Source organism: Colletotrichum chrysophilum (assembly GCF_026319265.1).
Source record: "Colletotrichum chrysophilum strain AFK26 chromosome Unknown scaffold_181, whole genome shotgun sequence".
In the NCBI taxonomy this organism is placed as follows: domain Eukaryota; kingdom Fungi; phylum Ascomycota; class Sordariomycetes; order Glomerellales; family Glomerellaceae; genus Colletotrichum; species Colletotrichum chrysophilum.
The window spans coordinates 1-17,318 of NW_026517468.1; the positions used below are offsets into that span (position 1 = coordinate 1).

The 17,318-nt window shown below is 48.6% G+C and overlaps 3 protein-coding genes across 3 annotated transcripts; 1 reads left to right on the forward strand and 2 right to left on the reverse strand.

Annotated features, from left to right (window-relative positions):
- Positions 1-11,085: 11,085 nt before the first annotated feature.
- Positions 11,086-11,964, forward strand: COL26b_012554 (uncharacterized protein; the record flags this gene model as incomplete). Its single annotated transcript, XM_053185197.1, has 1 exon — positions 11,086-11,964. One exon carries the CDS (start codon positions 11,086-11,088, stop codon positions 11,962-11,964), a length of 879 nt encoding a protein of 292 aa, XP_053030832.1.
- Positions 11,965-12,648: 684 nt separating this feature from the next.
- Positions 12,649-14,142, reverse strand: COL26b_012555 (uncharacterized protein; the record flags this gene model as incomplete). Its single annotated transcript, XM_053185198.1, has 1 exon — positions 12,649-14,142. One exon carries the CDS (start codon positions 14,140-14,142, stop codon positions 12,649-12,651), a length of 1,494 nt encoding a protein of 497 aa, XP_053030833.1.
- A 1,199-nt stretch (positions 14,143-15,341) lies between these two features.
- Positions 15,342-15,756, reverse strand: COL26b_012556 (uncharacterized protein; the record flags this gene model as incomplete). Its single annotated transcript, XM_053185199.1, has 2 exons — positions 15,342-15,628; positions 15,693-15,756. The coding sequence occupies 2 exons, from the start codon at positions 15,754-15,756 to the stop codon at positions 15,342-15,344; spliced, it is 351 nt and encodes a 116-aa protein (XP_053030834.1).
- Between the last annotated feature and the right edge of the window lie 1,562 nt (positions 15,757-17,318).

Genomic DNA, 17,318 nt, shown 5'->3' on the forward strand with positions numbered 1-17,318 from the left:
GGACTCGAACTTGAGGGCTCTAGGTCCTTGTTGTGGCGCACGACTGTACACGTTAACCGTAGAGACTCTGGGCTCATAACTGTCAGACCAAAAGTGGGACCCACAATTGCGGAGCTATTGTGGCGCCTTATATCTGACAGACTACCAGTATTTCGGTCAAACCGCATCTCATGCGAATACCTGCAAATTTATTTAGTAATATTCAACCAACTGACTCGGATACTCTCCCACATTAATCTCATGCTCAGGTTGAGTACTTAGCCACGGCCTAGAAAGCCCCACCATTTTCAACCAGAACCTGTGCGATGTCGTGGTGGTGTCGTAGCTCCGCGTGCCAAACTGCCGTTTTCCCATTTTTGTCCCTGTTGTTGACATTGACCTTGCCCGAATTCAACAGCACGCTAACGACATCCTTTTGACCTTATCTGGCTGCTTCCATCAATGGGGTCCAGCTGTACTGCCCTTTGGCATCCGGCCTCAAAGTTACCACTCCCAACAGCGCCTCCACGATCCGGCAATGCCCTTTGCGCACAGCATGTGAGAGCGGTGACATCCCGCGTTGATCACGTGCGTTGACATTGATCTTGTCTCCCCCCAGCCCCAATATCAGGTTGACAACTGGCAGTCGATCTCGTGCGCAGGAATATGATAGAGGGGTTCGCTTTGCGTTATCTGCTAGGTCCGGAGCTATACTTGAAGCTAGCAAAAGCTCTCGGACTAGGGTTGTTTGCCCTTCTTCTGCCGCATATGACAATGCGGTTCGCCCGTACTGGCATTGAGTATTGATACTAATACTTTTTGATCGAAGCAAACTTTGGACCAAAGGAAAATCTGCCATTTCGACCGCATGTATCAAGGCTGTCTTGTTTGTGTTGTCTTTTGAGTTTAAGTGGATCCGGCCCGACGGCAGAACCTCCTCGATTGACCCAAGTTGTAGGCCTCTCTGAAATGCTGTGAGGAGCCTGCTGCCTTCCCCGCGCCCGGCAGCATCAGATAAGGGGGTTCGTCCATGCTTGTCCTTGTGTTGAGGTCAGTTCCACTTATCCGTAACAGAAGTTCGATTTGCATCCAGAGACTCTGTCGTGTGGCGGTGGACAGGATGGATGAGCCGCTAGGACTCTTCTTATTGACCCCAATCCATGAGCTAAGGACCTTCGAAAGCTCAATGACAATTTCCATTTTTCTTTCCATGACTGCCCGACAGAATGGTGTCATTGCATCCTGGTCCTGCCTCGACAACGCAGCTCGACTCAACGGCGCCAGGACTGAAACCAGATCCACTCTATTCTTCTCTACAGCAATATGTAGAGCTGTCCGACCTTTCTTGTCTTGAGTTTCGAAGATAACTCCATGTAGTCCTGCAAGAAGATGCACAGCCTCTCGATTACCCTTCTCAACAGCAATTGCCAAAGGTGTTCTTCCTTTGAAGTCTGGGAGGTTGATCACAGCACCATCAACCCTTTTGTTTTCTGATTCGTGCGTGATTCCTGCACTCGTCAAAAGCTTGATGGTTTCAAGCCTGTTCCTCTCAACCGATATGGATAATGCCGTCGCTTTTCGGATGTCTGCAACACTTTCATCGGCTCCACTATCGAGAAGCAGTCGTACCATGGCTGTGTCACCCTTTTCGGCAGCTAACATGAGTGCCGTTTGGCCTTGACTATTTTGCGCATCAACCTGTACTTCGTCTCTTTGGAGCATGATTCTCACGGTAGAAAGCAATCCTTTGCCTGCGGCTACAATAATTGGAAGTCTGCCCAACAGATCAGGTCCAGCGACGTTGATGCCCTCAAACTGGGCGAGAAGCGAGGCGATGTCCTCATTGCCATGCCGCAGAGCCAGCTCAAGAGGTGTTCGAAATGCCTCGTTCACGTCATTGCTGGATGTCCCTGCATGCGTTGGAGCTCGCAGATTGACATCAACCTTGCCGGTTTCCAGAAGAAGGCCAACTACTCTCAGATGTTGTCTGTCAACAGCATGCCACAAAGCCGTTCGTCCAGCTTTGCACGCCACGTCAGGCTTGACTGAAATCTGACAGAGAAATTGACGAACCAGTCCGATAAACCCTTTCCGAGCAGCCCAATGCAGTGGAGTGGTTCCATCTCTATCTTGAGAGCAAGCATCGAGATTAGCAGTCTCCAGGACTTCCATCAACAGGGAATCGAAGGAGTCTTTTTGTGAAACGCGGTAAAGGGCATCCCATACCAGCGTGTCGGGTATGTGTAACTTTGGTTGATCAAGGCCCAATAACATCCTCACTAGGTCCTTGCGTTCACTTTCGAAAGCCAAAAAGATGGGAGACTTGGACTCCTTGTCTTCGAGCGTTGGATCTGCCTTACCTATAAGTAGAAGACATTGAGAAATGTCTCGATGGTTTCTTTTGATAGCTTGCCACAAAGGCGTTTCGCCGCGATGATTTCGGCAATTGACGTTTACCTCATCTAGAGCCTCGCTGAGGATCATCTTGACAGAGTTCCCCTTCCCGTGTTCTGTAGCTTTGAGCATCGCAAAGTCAAGAACCTTAAAATGCCTGGTCGCTTTGAGTCTTCCAATGGGCGAGGCGTGCAGTTCTCTTAAAAGGTATCCCAAGATTTCTTCGTGGCCAATCGCTGCTGCACGAGCTAAAGGCGTCCACTTATCCTTCTCCCTCGCACCAATGCTAGACTTGCCAATTTCTACCAAGGTTTTGGCAATAAAATAGTTCCCTCTAGATGCAGCGAATGATAAAGCTGTTCGACCCGTTGCATCTCGGGATCCCACGTCGAGATTGCCGCTCTTAATCAATTCCTTAACGGTGCTGGCTCCACGGCGCTCTGCTAAAGCGCGGTTCTCATTTCCAGCAAGATTGAAACTTCCCGCTGCAAGAGATAAAGCAGTCTTTCCGCTGTTGTCCTTCTGATTGACCTTGATTCCTGTTTGTTGTAGGAGCAGTTTGACAACACCCGGGTGCCAGCGCCTGGATGCATTCATCAGCGGTGTCTTTCCGTGATCGTCAAGCATGTCTGAGCCGATCTGAGTGACGAGGAGCGTCTCCAAGACTGTTACAAGGCCGTACATGGCGGCTAGATGGAGAGGAGTTGTCGCCTTTACTAGGTTTACGTTGTTCCCAACACTATATCTAGAGTCGTATCCTTGAAAAGAGGCTATGAAGCCCGGGCCTGACTCTAGAAATCGGAGAAGACTTTCATTGGATTGGCCAAGGATGCCTTCGTAGTCCTGCTGCCTTTCCAAAAGCCTTTGGTGGTCCACAGACCAAGCCTCAGCGTGCTCGCCCCAGTAGCTGCTCGCATAAACGAAGAATGGATAGTTTTCCTTCCTCTTCTGGAATTCGAGGTTGTCCGAACAGGGTCCTGATCTGTACGCTTTCAAGGATAGATACGTTGTACACTTGATGGAAATGTCCGCTAGCACAGAAAGATTCGATACGTCTCTGCACTCCAACAGGAAATCATATGCCGTAGAATGAATTAATCCCACCTTGTCGCTCTGCCTCTGGCTGAACTGTACCAGTCCTGCGCAACTGGATAAAAGTTGATGGATGTTTGGGATTCTGTCGTTATTGAGCTCTTGGTCCCCAAAATGAATTGAGAGTGCATGTTCGAGCTCCGATGTTGTGAGTCGTCTTCTTGCGTGCACAATCCACCGGAGAAGCATGAGAACAAGCTCTCTTCTTTCTCCGCTTAGAGACCTGACTCGACTCAGAGCACTGTCGTATACTTTCTTCCAATCCATCTCGTTAGTCGGTAGTTTCCATAGTTTTCTGACCGAGTGGAGCGTTTCTAATCTATTGAATGTTTCACAAAGCAAGATGGCTTTGAGAAATCTATTTTAAGTTAGTAGGTACAAACCAAGGGTTCGTCTCTTAAACTCATCAAACTCACATTCCAGTACTAGCCTTCACGATCTTTCGCAGACATTTTGTTCTCAATTCTGTTTCCTGAAATGACCAAATTCGAAGATGGCGGTTCACATACTTCCGTAAGTCGTCTTCTGTCGCAGTGATCTGCAGGCGTAAAACTTCGTCCTCTCCTATGGCTTCGCACAGCGCCTTTTCCATGATGTCACTTGGTCTAGCTGTGATCATGATGCTGATGTTTCCAATCGATTTAAGGGCCAGGACCACGTCGAGTGCCGGTACGGTATGACCGCCACCAGATGAAGATTTGTCCAAGCCATCTATCACGATATAAATACGCGATTGATCCTGCTGTAAAATGGCTTTGAGGATAGTCAAAATTTCATCTTTTGACGGTCGTCCATCCCGCTGTAGGTAGGTTTGTAGTAGTTCCAGCAGGTTGTGTTGCAGTTGGCGGCCTGTCAGGAGCTGTCGCAAGATACTGGAAAGAACATCGCCTACTTCCTGCTTGTAGCGCAATGCATATTTGTAATAGACGTATGCCACTGATTGGGTGGTTTTTGACCTCCCCGACGGCCGTCGCTTTAGAAGGTCAATTACGACCGAGGCCAGTGTGGATTTCCCTGCTCCCGGAGCACCTTGGCATAACAGAATTTTCTCGGGCATTCGTAACCAATTCTGGAAGATGGGTGACTCTGTAAACCACTGGCAAGTCCCTTCTTCACGAGAATTCAGATGCTCGTTATGCGAAGCGGCGTAGTCTACTTTAGCTATAGCTCTGAGCCAGGAGTCAAGTCTTCGGTCTGCAATGAGTCCCCCAAGGTGAGTCACCGCCCGCTTGACTTCCTGTACTATGAATGTGTTGTCAGACGATGAGAATTAAGATTAGAGTGGGGCATTCTAACCATCATTCGAAAGTTGATCCGCGACCTTTCGGTATCCCCCAACTCTTTGCGGCGTAATCTGATGCAGAAGCTCCCTCGCATACGATGCAGCCGCCAGGGCTGAATATCCTTGCCATTGTTTGCTTTTATGAGAATCGGCGTAGTCGCAAATTCCTCTTATCACCAAATATGACCAAGAATTCATCAAGCCTGCAGCTTCCATCTCAAAGCAGAGAACACCTTTCTCTTTTGCTAAAAGATCCCGCATTTTGGCGTCTCTCATCACTCTATTTTCGGAAGCGATAGCACCATAGTGTACTCGAGGCACCCGGTCTTCCATGTCCCGGCCTCGACGGATGATCTTCGTCTCATCACATCCGGTACAAGTAGATGCCATGTCAACGTGCACATATTCAGGGCCATATAGACTGTCGCTTGTGTTTTCGGGTCGTCCGAAAAGCTTCCTCCATTTGGGTTTGTTACCAAGTAGCTCCTCGATTTTACTGGCTAAAGAATTTGTTCCATTGAGATCGTGGTCCGACTGGAGTGTAGTAACTGCAGCCAGTATCGCACCAGGTGGAATATTCAGATAGCCAGTAGATTCAAATCCGTGGGCCTGATGTTCCTTCCCGAAGTCATACTGAATTACAGCGCCGTGTCCCCCTGAGGGTGTGCTGACAACAATGTCGCCGAGATGAATCTCATTTTCACCTGCTTCTTTCAGGTCATCCTTCGCGGTGGGAACTCCCCCGCCAATTCCCACCATAAGGACGAATCTCAAGTTTGGATAGGACCGGACCATATCTCTGATGGCTGTGGCTGCGGCGTTGTTGCCGGTTTGACCCTTGGGAAGGCCTGCGACGACGATGTTATGTTTTCCTATCTTTCCTAAAGTGTATGAATTCCCGTCATTTTGAGCAGCACACTCAGGCTTGGGAAACTCAATGTCGAGGAATGCGCGGGCAGCGTTGAGCTCAATCGTTAGAGCATACATCCAACCAACCTGGTAGTCTTCGGGTGATGGATACGTCATGATGCGGGGTTCCGTTGCCAACGAATTCAAACAGGCTAGCTTTCCAAGTTCAAGTCAATAGGGGATATGTATGATGTAGGCAACCGTTATCGGCCAAGGAATAAAATGAAGCGAGCTTGGAATCTGACGTTCTTCCACAAGTTTCTTAGCTCAACAATGAGTTGGTCCCAGAAGCTGTGATGAAGGGGTTTATAAGATTCTGCCTACCGCGCTGCCTTCGCCTGATTGGTAGCGCTAAGATTCAATCTGGTCGATATCGGATCATTTCGGTGTGGCAACCTAGGTAGACAGTGGTTCCACTGCAAACGTATGCTACCCTCCGTGCATGTACATGCCTACTTCCAACCGAATGCGACCGTCTCCTCCAATAACAGAGAAAGGAAAGGTTACAGTCCGGCGCATAACATCCAAGACCTGCCCTCGGAGAACCATGCATGAGAGCAAAATGGCTCAAATCACAGTATGAGCCCGGGTTAAATAATTCCAAAGGCTATCTTGAATACCGAGGTTCGTGAAGGAATGCTCCATTACCTGGGATGGGGGAAGAAGTCTAGCCTACATCTGAACTGCATGACTTGCGGAGTTTTGCACCAGCGAAGAACCATGTAATGCGTTGTGATGAACAGAGCTGTAATTCAGGCTGGATATGTACATTTTAGAGGCGCATTACTAATTCTCTACTAATCAAATGCATGTCAACAGTGGGTGGTTCGTCTTTAGGGCTGCCCCTTGTTCGCCCGTGGTTCGCCGTTGGTTCGCCGTTGGTTGCCCATTGATTTGCCGTTCTACGCTTCGCTATCCATGGCTGTTGCAGCGTGGATCTTCATTCTTTAACGGTGAGCCTTCGGGCATTGTTTCTACCAGACCTCAACTAGCTTCTCATTTCGATTGAAAGACACCGCATATCGTGTCGGCTCTGATAGACATCAGACTCTTCTTTGAAAGATTCCCTCGTATACATTCTAATCTAAGTCACAATCCAATGTTAATTCACCCAAGACACCCATATAGCAATAGTACATTCGCCCGAAATGTAGCCGTGCGCCCGTTCAACGCATTTATCCAGCGTCAAGGGTTTTCTTCAGAACCTTCACCGCCAAAACCCTGAGTTCTGGGACGCGCATGATTGTACAACAGCCCTTTTAGCGCCCTGGTTGAAGTACTGGTTGACTGCGTCCTCCGAACGATCATCGAAAGGCCAAGGCTGCCAAATGAGTGGCTGCCACTCCGCGTTTCACTGCGACAAAAGTGCCACATGATGCATGCATCCTGCCGATTGATTTCAGTGGTGCCACGCGGTCCGCCGGGAATTCCTTTACCGAGTGATGCTGGAAATGCACACCAGTGGATTGGAAGAGGCTGGGCAGAATACGACAAGTCCAGAATAATTGGCCAGTCCTGCGTAGACCAATGGTTAAGACTGGGTTCAGGTTGCTGGGCCGAGAGCATAGCCTCTTTCCATCAATGTACCAAGATGTTGGGCGCTACATATCACAGCCTGGTTGCCTTACCGCCAGTGCCACACGCAGCCATCATCTAAGCCACCGGTGATCCCACCGCCGAAGATCGCATGGATGGGCGCGCATGATCCGGCCTTTGTTTCTTTATAAGACAAGAGAACGCGCTGTTGGTTTTCTCTTCATTGCGACGTCCTTGAAAACGTTACTCTATGCTTTTGAAAAAGCTATCGCGGTGTCACATACCAGTTTCGAACATCACTCAGCCAAGTCTTTTCAGTCTCGACCAGATACCTTATACGCCCTCCACAGCTCAGCATGCCCACCCACAAGCACTCCGCTGGCTCGGTTGCGACTGTGGGATCCCTAAACCACAGGTTAATACATAGATAAGCAACGATGTCCCAATCTACCGCCGAAGACCCTTTATTGATGTGATACGGCAGGTATTGGGATTGGTACTTGCCGGAACACGACTAAGCCGCTTGATCAAGCTTTGAAGCTTCGATGACACCGATCAATACGATGAATGGTTCCCCGTGACACTAGGGGAAGTTATTTCAATATTGTCTGTGCAAAACCACACAATCAGCTTGGCATGCCTGCGATTCGATCGCAAGAACTTGGGTTCGATCAAGATGGCGCTTCTTAAAGAATCCATCCGCGAATTCGCAGGCTAAAAGCTGTGACAACCATATCTCAAACGGTCACTCCTTGATTGGGGCCGTTGATGACTCTGACCATGCCCGGTCAACCGAACACTTCATCAATCAGAACTCACCTCATTTTGGATATATACACTCATTTTCTGCGGATTATTTCATTAGTTTGGTGTGGTATGGAGTAAAGCATCCTTTTACCTACTAGTCAATTAACCGTCGAAACGGCTTCAAATATGCCAGTCACATTCCATTGCTCATGCACGGCATATATCTGCGTGACCCTATGTAGTGTGAAGATAACCTGCGTTTAGGATAGGTGAACACATGTTTGATCATTAAACTACCCTTGAATAAACTGGTATTGATATCGTGGTGTCTTTGAATGCGCCGTTTGAAGGGCTAAACAGATCATTTTCCGTCGTGGCGACGCATGCATATTGGCCGTCGTGTACGGGCGCTTTGCCAGACACAGCGGAATTGGCTCGAATGTCGTGGTGGAACTATATCGGCCGCTCTCTACTATAGTCTTCGGAGACTCAAATATGGTTGACTAGATCCCCCGTTAAGTTATCACAAGACTTGTCAGCTAGGTAAGGTCGATCTGCCCATCCATGTAGCGGTACATGCATTTGCAAAAGTACGCAATCTCCATGATTGAGATATGCCACGTTCAAAACTCATGTCTAAACTGTATTGAGTAGGGTTGAAGTGTCGGTAGTGACTGAAGATTCAATTTAGGGTTTGATCTGTTCTGAGAATGACGCCCATCGTCACATGGCAAGAAAGTCAATGTCCATCTCCTCCATTGATGAATAACATCAATTGTATACCATGACTATCATTTCACATTGAATAGGTTGTATAAGACATGATGATCCCAACTATCTACGGGCACGTAAACGTCTGAGTGCAGCTGTCGTTATTCTTCTTTCCCTTGCAAGCCGCTTCGTTCGCACTGTTTGCTGCCGCATTGAACGTCGCCGCTTTGGCATCACGGCATCTGGGAGCAGGGCTGCTCGTGCAGAAAGGCTTGTTGCCAATGTTGCAGAACCCCGGTGCTTGTTCGTTAGCAGCCGATGCTGCCGTGATGATACCGGTCAGGAGAGCAAAAGTGAAGAAGCGCATGTTGATTCGGTAGCTGTCGAATTGGGGAGGTCAAGTGTGAAAATAGGCGATAGGTTGTTGAGATTGCAATATGAATTGTTATTGTTGATTGAGAATTTGATGGTAGTTCACGTCATGACAAGATCAATCGAAGAGGCAGCGAGTTCAGGTTGTTCATATACTTTTGGGTATCATGGTGTCTCTTATGAACCTTTTGTGAAATCTTCCGTCCTCACTCGGTTGTTGATCCTGGCTTTCTCGGACACTGGAAGAGCCCGGTGAGGCGAAACTGTAGCCCCAAGGAGAATATACGCGATTCACCTATTGCTTATGCGTACAAGGTAAATTACTAGCTGAATTTCCCTATGAAGATTCATTCAGATCTTCCACCTTGGGTGAAAACCGTTCGTCTATTTTTATTCAAAAGCGCTCCATCATCTGCTGCACTACGCGTGCCGATATCCGCTGGAACTATGGGGACTCTTCGCACCCAGGCAGCTGTCATGCGGTGGAGTTCGCAGCCCAGGGGAACCCTAAAGTATGGAGTGATGCTTGTTTTCACCCAATAAGTGGAGGCAACCAGACAGTTGCAGATAAACACTTCTGTAGCCCAGATCATTGTGAATCCAAATGTTCTAGGTTCCACAAGATGTCTACAAGGAGGCAAGACAAATAAAAACAAAGTTGACGACGCTGCGGGTGGGCAGAATTATTCTGCTGTCTCATCTCTCGAAGCGACAAGCACAGACATCACACAACAAGCACAACAAGTTGACACAGCAATGGACAAAAATTGAAAGAACGTATGAAGGCTAAAAAAGGGTATGAAGCGACGTAGAGCTTCGATTATGTTACGGACCAGACTGAACATGAATCTTTCTTCCCTTCTAACTTTTCTTCTTCGCAGTTTGACGCCAGAATCTTCGGTTTCCCAGCCTCGCAGGATGACTCTTGCAGCATCACAGCTGCTGCAAGAAGAGTTGTGTCGACATGTACATTTACTAGAGTGATAGGGAGTGTATTATTGGGCCTTCGAAAGATCCTTTCCCATCTTAATGTTGCACTTGGTATCTCTTCAATTCCGTCACCCAAATCATTTGTCCCATTTAGATCTTGGGGTGTGGCAACTGCAGCCAGCACTGCACCAGATGAAAGATTGAGATAACGTGTGGATACGAAGCCCTTTGCTTCATGCTCCTTTTCAAGTTCGTCTCAAATTGCAGCGCCATATTGGAGTTCCTGACGGGTGCGCCGACAACAACTCCTTTTGTTCTGGGTCTTTGAGCTCGTTCTTCGCCTGCTGAACGCGGCCACCAATGTCCAGCCTGCACCCGAATCTCAGGTTCGGATACAGTGGCGCTGTAGCCAAGAAGTAAGGATCTATATTATCTGGAGGGATACGGCTTCATACTAGCCGGTGGGATGTCAGCAAGTTGCATATCACCAGGTGGCATTAAGACTAATTCCGGAATACGTCACGTGCCAAGATTTGATCGTTATCTTGTCGTCCTGTATAGGTGGGAAGCGGAGAAATAATTCCTCTCAATGACTCATTTCCTTGCAGAGGCACCGCTTTCATACTACCAAGATACTATCTGTCTGGACAGCTGTAGCAGATTTGCCGAGGCTCAGCCGCTGCTGAAGTCTTGTCCCAGACGCCGTGGGCCGGCGAACTCCCATCTGCGTGTCCCCCGTGAGAGGTTTAGGTGGTAGAACCATTCATGTTATGGGGCAGCCGACGGGATATCAATCTCGTGTAATCTACCGACACAGGTCATCGCCTTCTCCGGGCTGTCACCCGGAACTTGACAATCGCGGAATGTCTTCATCCTATCTTCTATCACTTACCAAAGTCTCCAAGGGTTACAGTCTACGGAGCTATATAAAAGGAAAGAAAGACTCATCTAGGGGCTACTCCCTTCCGTCCTCATCCCATTACGTTCATTCAGCGATGACAAACGAGTCTCTCATTTCAACCATTCGTTTACCGAATTCAAAGATGAAGCTTCAATCGCAAATTCTGCATGCAGCAATGACCTTTTCGGTCGCTCTCTGCCACCCATTCTCAACACCGTCTCCTTCGACTGCGATGTCTACATCCGTCGTCTTCCAACTCAACCAGACTGGCACCTGGTTTGAAAACCTTGCCGTTCGACCCAACGGCCAGATTGTGGCGACTCGAATGGATCTGGGCCAGCTTTGGCTTATCGACCCCTTTGCTAAGACAGGCAAGAAGTTGGTCGACGTTCCCGGAGTCATCAGCACCATCGGAATTGCTGAGTACAAGCCCGATGTCTTCGCTTTTGGCGGTGGGAACTTCAGTCTCAACCCCGTCAGCCTTGCTGCACGCTCGATGAAGGTGTTCTCTCTCGACCTTACTAAGGAGCTTCCTGTTGTCACCCTCGTCACTCCTCTGCTGGATGCAGGTTTTGCTAATGGGCTGACGGCTTGGAGTGAGACGGAGGTTCTGGTTGCCGACACCAACGGAGGAACTGTGTATAAGGTTGACATCACCACTGGGAACGCAGCTATTATCTTTTCTGGTGAGGACTTCGTCGGAGTCAATGGACTTCGCGTCCAGAACGGGTACTTGTACTATTCCAGCACGGACACACAGCGATTTTTCCGCGTGCCAGTTGGAGCGGACGCAATGGCTGCGGGCCCAGTCGAGATTTTGACATCTGGCTTCCCACAGGATGATTTCGCGCTTGCTGCGGATGACACCGCGTACATCGCTGGCATGGAGCAGAACCAGGTAATCCAGGTGTTGGCTGACGGGCAGACGACCACTATTGCCGGTGAGCCGGATAATCTAGAGGTCGCTGCCTCTACGTCCGTCCGGTTTGGTAGGACTCCTGTGGACTCGAACGTTTTGTATGTTACTACCTCTGGTGGTGCCCTTCAGAGAATCTTTGGAAACTACACGGAGCCGGCGAAGATTGTGGCTGTCAAGTTGAACAACGTCTAGAAGGCTGCAGTCTCACTAGCATGGGCATATCGTGAACAAAGTCTTCAAGCTATCTATTGCGACTTCCTGTACAATAATTATCCAGACTTTCATATGTTCACTTCATATTACACACAAAGTCCTGAGAATGAAAGAAACTGTTTCGTTCCGGATTGTACTAAACGATCAAAACGCGCAATAAGCTATACAGCAATTATCTTGCTCTGAAACATATTTTACCTATGCCGTTCGACAGACGACTCTACGAGTAGTTTAAGCTGGATGGTCAGCCGTGCATAATTCTGTTCTGTTGACCAAATTACCCCGCACAGATACTGACTAACTACAGACTTAAGAATCTTGGTGTTTCTCATACTAAGAACGTGTGTCTAGTTCTCATACAACCTGCTTCACGCGATGCTTATAACAGGGGGTTTAACCTACTTCGAAATCATGGTTGCGTGAGTTTTGGTGTGTCATTGCATAGCATGGGAAGGCCGCAAGGGCATTGAACGCTGTAGTTGAGTGGCTGAAGCTTCTGTCAGCAAGTTGCAAGTGATATGGATGATGGCGAAGCTGGAGTCAAGTGATAGGTCTCCGGGACTAGAGGAGGCGGTGCATGAACATGAGAATTTTACCGCGTCTGAATATATACATATAACTCCGGAATTTGCCCAAACAAATGCCGCCGAAATCCAATCAAGATCAATCATCCTCTCCTTCAGAGCTGTCTTCATAGTCCATATCATCATCGCTCCAGTCGAGACTAACTTTGTAGGACCTAAGGATTTCGCGGGTCTTTCTCTGTAAGTCCGACCTTTCCAGCAGCAACTCATCCCTTATGCGTCTAGCTTCCTGTTTTGGAATCGGAAAGTCTGAAACTTTCTCGACCACCATGTCGACTACCTCCTTCGGAAGCCCCTTAAGCTGTCCTTCGCTCGTTGAGAACTCTGCCGCCCACCAATCAGCCTGTTGCGGAGGCACATTGGCTGTTGACAGGATTTGGACTCGTGGGTCGACCAAATACAGAGTCAAAACCTTTCTATGCCCAGGCCGAGTCGAATCCTTCAACTGAAAGGCGGACTCCTTCTGCTGTACAACGTTGGGGTATACCAGCATCAAACCCTCTCGCATGGTCGCGAATCCGACTTTTTGCAGAGACGGAGTCTTGTTCCTGAGGCCGAAGATTTCGTCAAGGGGTCTCAGATCCCCCGTTTCAAAGCTGCAATCTTCCTCGAAGTTCAAACCTTGAAATCGTGTCTGGAAGGATACTCTCGAGTCTGTAACATTTTCATCATCGAAAAAGTAGACTGCAGTGGCCACGATTTGTTCATTCAGCGCACCATCCAGACAGAACTCATTCCGCAGATCACAGATTGGGCTTTCTGGGGTCAGGCACATTGCTGCCATCTTTACAATGACCTGAATACCGTCCGCCTTGCCTAGCATGCTTGTATAGTTCGCTAACGCTTCCGGTGTAACAGAACTTTCATGTGTATGGTACGCTCGTTCTTCCTCAGAACGTGGTTCAGGTTTGTCAATAACCCTGAAGTTACGCAGCCACGCGTTGGTCCTTCGTTGCCATTCATCATCATCGATGAGTCCGCTCATTAGGTCATCTTTGATGTTGAGTGGGTCGTAGGGAGGTGTAACAGGATATTTCCAACCGGCCTGATCACAATCGATGCGCTTCTCGCAGTGCATGGTTTCCTTGTAGACAGTAGAGTACACCAGATTCCACATAGGCATTACTTTCGTAATGATATTTTCCAAGACAGGGTAGAAGTTCCGGTGGTCCTTGGGATGCAGGTTGTTAACGTAGCTCGTGATCTTCGCATTGATGCCGTCTGGGAATTCAACATTGCAGGGAAGCCACTGGGATTTGCCGGAGAACAATGTATAATAGGTGCCGTCAACATATTTCTGCCTTTCGTCCTTGTCCGGTATTTGAACCGTGATTCCTTGGGTGATGTAGTCAAGGCAGTCTTGAAGATCGATCTCCTTGCCGGGAAGAACTCGAGAGCGACCATAAACGAGCGGGTACATCGCTGGGTCAATTAGGTTGACCACAGCATTCTTTGCGCTCGATGTGGACTCGGTGGCTTGTGTGAGCTTGTTTTCCTTGCCTGAGCTCCAGTCGATCTTGCGAAGTGAGGTTCGTTCTATGTTGCGAGCAGCCCTCTGGAGAGCGCTCCGCATGTCTGACGATATGATCCTATCTGATCGAGTGATGCGCACTTCAATGTCAAGAATGGAAACAATTCCCGTCTCTTGATATAGCCTCGCTTTTGCCTGAAGTTCTTCTATGCACTGCGGAATGAGTTAATTATCATGTCTATCATGACCGTGGCTACTCTTACGCATGCAAACATTGCATCGGTGAAGTCGCCATGTCGAATTCCATCAGCTCTGCGCCAGTCCTTTTCGACTACATCATGCTTCCAAGTTGCAATTGCCGCCTCTTGGAACACCCTCTGATCCCAATTCTCCTCGAGTGTGACGTCCTGCATGAACGCTACCATGCATCGCTCACGATTTGTGTGCGGCCAGTGTTGTTGCCAATCATTCACAGCATCCGGAAAATGTTCTTCAGGTGTATGATTTAAGGAAAGACCGAAGCCGGGCAGCTACAATTGAGATCATTAGCTCTGCTCCCGATTTTCTTACACCGTTCACCTAGGGAATTTATGACACTAACCATGATCCGACCTGCTTCGATGACGGCTTCCGGTTCCATGTTGATGTTTCTGCTTCGAGGACGAGACTACGCTTGACAGCAATCGAGGCGACTTTTGGGATAATTCTGAGTGACTCGCAACTCACGTGGCTCGGTCAACTTGGAGTGGCTGCCTTGAGATATGGAGGTGGAAAGAGGGGACATTTGCCCAGGCAACAACAGATGGAAAGACATAGGACGGGGTGCGGGGGTTGCAGATTTAGCGTGATCCTTCGGCAAGGAGCGAAATCCGTCAATAGCCACATCGTGAAAACCACAGCATGGGAGGAACTTTTCAAAGACAGAACCCTGCTTTGTATTAGAAACCAGTCATCTACGTCATAGGAATAGTGCTCATCTCTTACGGAGTGTCGGTCACTGGTTTAGCACTGGAAAGAAGAAGCGAAGGATGAAATTTTATGACAATATATATCTGGACGTTTTCGAGAAAACAAATCTTCAATGTGGGTGTAACATGTGGTATCATAACTACTCCTCTAACGACTATACAATGCTACTCCTTCCAAATGAGTTCAATCCCTCTGCCTCCTTAGCATTTCGCAACAACATCCTGGCCAGCCTTGACTGATTTGTCGAGCCCTGCTTGCGCATCAACGACAGCTTGGTCGCTCCTGCATAGAATATCAGCCATCGTCATCTCGAGCTTCAAGGATTCTGACGCTTACTTATCGGCACTGGCGAGGGCGTCGCCTGCTGCAGCGAGTCCAGCTGCTACTTCGTCACGGCTAGCTGCGGGAGGTGCACTACCGCTCAGAAGGGATTGCGCAATTTGCGAAATACCTCCTCGCGCCTGTTGAAGGCCTGTGTTGGCAGCATCCTTGACTGTTGCATCGGTGATTTTAGAAACGGCGTCGTCGGTGTTACCAAGGGCGCCGAGGATCTGGAGTCGTGCCACATTGCATGAGAGACTGCCCAGATTGCCAAGCAATTGGCGTCTGTCGATGCTTCCTAGAACAGCCAGCCAGTTAGAGAAATGGAATGGGGTCTGGTTGACATTTTGTGAATTACTGACTCGCGGTAGCAAGAGTGGCGCTGGTAGCCATCAAAAAAGTGACGATAAGTTGCTGAGGGTACATCTTGGATTGATTTTAGTGGGTATCGAAAGACAGTGTGAGAATAGAAGAGGACGCCAGGTCGTTATTCAAAATTAAGCTTAAAAAGATATTTGAAGATGACGCCAGGTCAGAAAAGGAAGAGGTTGATAAAAAGATGATTGAGAAGACAATCTATCGGATGGCAGTTTCACTGGTGATGAGTTGAAACAATATTCAAATGTTGACAGCGGCGTGACAGGTGCCATTTTATATATGGGATGGATTGACAGAAGCACTGCGCTAAGATGATGTGAAAATTGGTGCGCGGAGCCCGAAAGAAGGCTCAGCGCCTGGCATGGCGTTTCGAAGATCGAATGGAGTTTCAAAACATGGGAATGGGGTGACGCTGAGGTTCTCGGATGAACCCCCTGTTCCCTATGACCAGCGTCTGTACTGGGGGGCCATGCATGGGAGGGGAGGTGGTAACGCCAAATCCCACCTTCAGCAACCTCGCTTATTTCAATTCGCTGCGTATCTTTCGAACCTCCTTGAAGATCAAACTGCCCGGCGGGGAACATATGAATCCGCAGCGAGATTTGTTTTTGCGATTGGCTGCTCATCTTCTTCACCAGGGGTTCTGATCTACGGATCCGACACCTTTCCATGAATGGCGAAACTGAATCGAATATCATAAATACATATGTTAAGGCCTCTGAAGCAGGTTCAATATTTCATGTCCATTAATAGCCTCATCTCCTGGTCACCTTTTGGCAGATGTGCTGCCACCCGCGTGAGGACTATCACGCGACAACACCCTTAGGCAGAGTGATCCCCTTAGGATCGGCCGAATTACCACCCCAGATGCCTAGGTTGCTGTGCACCAAATATCGCCGCAAGACGAAAAAGAGATCTCACCAGTGAAAACGGAGAACGTGAAGTGCTGCATTATTCCTCGTAACCGAGCTCGTAACCGAGATTTCATCGGTCCTCACAAGGCGCCATCAAATAAATGAGCTCGCTGAACATCTGTCTGAAATGGCGTGTCCATTGCCGCAGCCTTTTGGTCTGACGTCTGGCTCCGTCCAACTCAAGAGCCTTCATCAACCGTGAAATTTTGACCATCAGATTTCCGAGCAGGTTGAACGGTAAGGCTTCGATTCCTCCCAGGAAATGTACCGGATTTCCATCTGGGACTCCATCCTGGACATCGACAGGCAGATTCGCGCACTGTCTCGCCGGCCACATTGTCAATGTTCTTCATTTGCCCATGCGCATAATACAACTTGCGAGATGTCCAGATGGCTACCCGCTGCAGTGATCAAAGAAGGGGCTGGAGCATCGGTCAAGTCAAGTCTAAGACAGCTCTAGTGACGGAAGACCCCATGACAAGCGTGGCATAGCTGAGGCCATAGCCGAACTCATGGAGGAAAATGACGTGAAAAAGCAAAGCATAAGTTCAGGAAAAAAAAACACATGACCAAGTCTGCCGAAAGGGTGGCTCTATTCGACTAATTTGCGTGGTATTGATGCAGGCTCTTTCTCTTATCACAACAGGTTGCACGTCGCAGCATAGTCTGTCTTATGAATGATTGTCAGGCCGATGG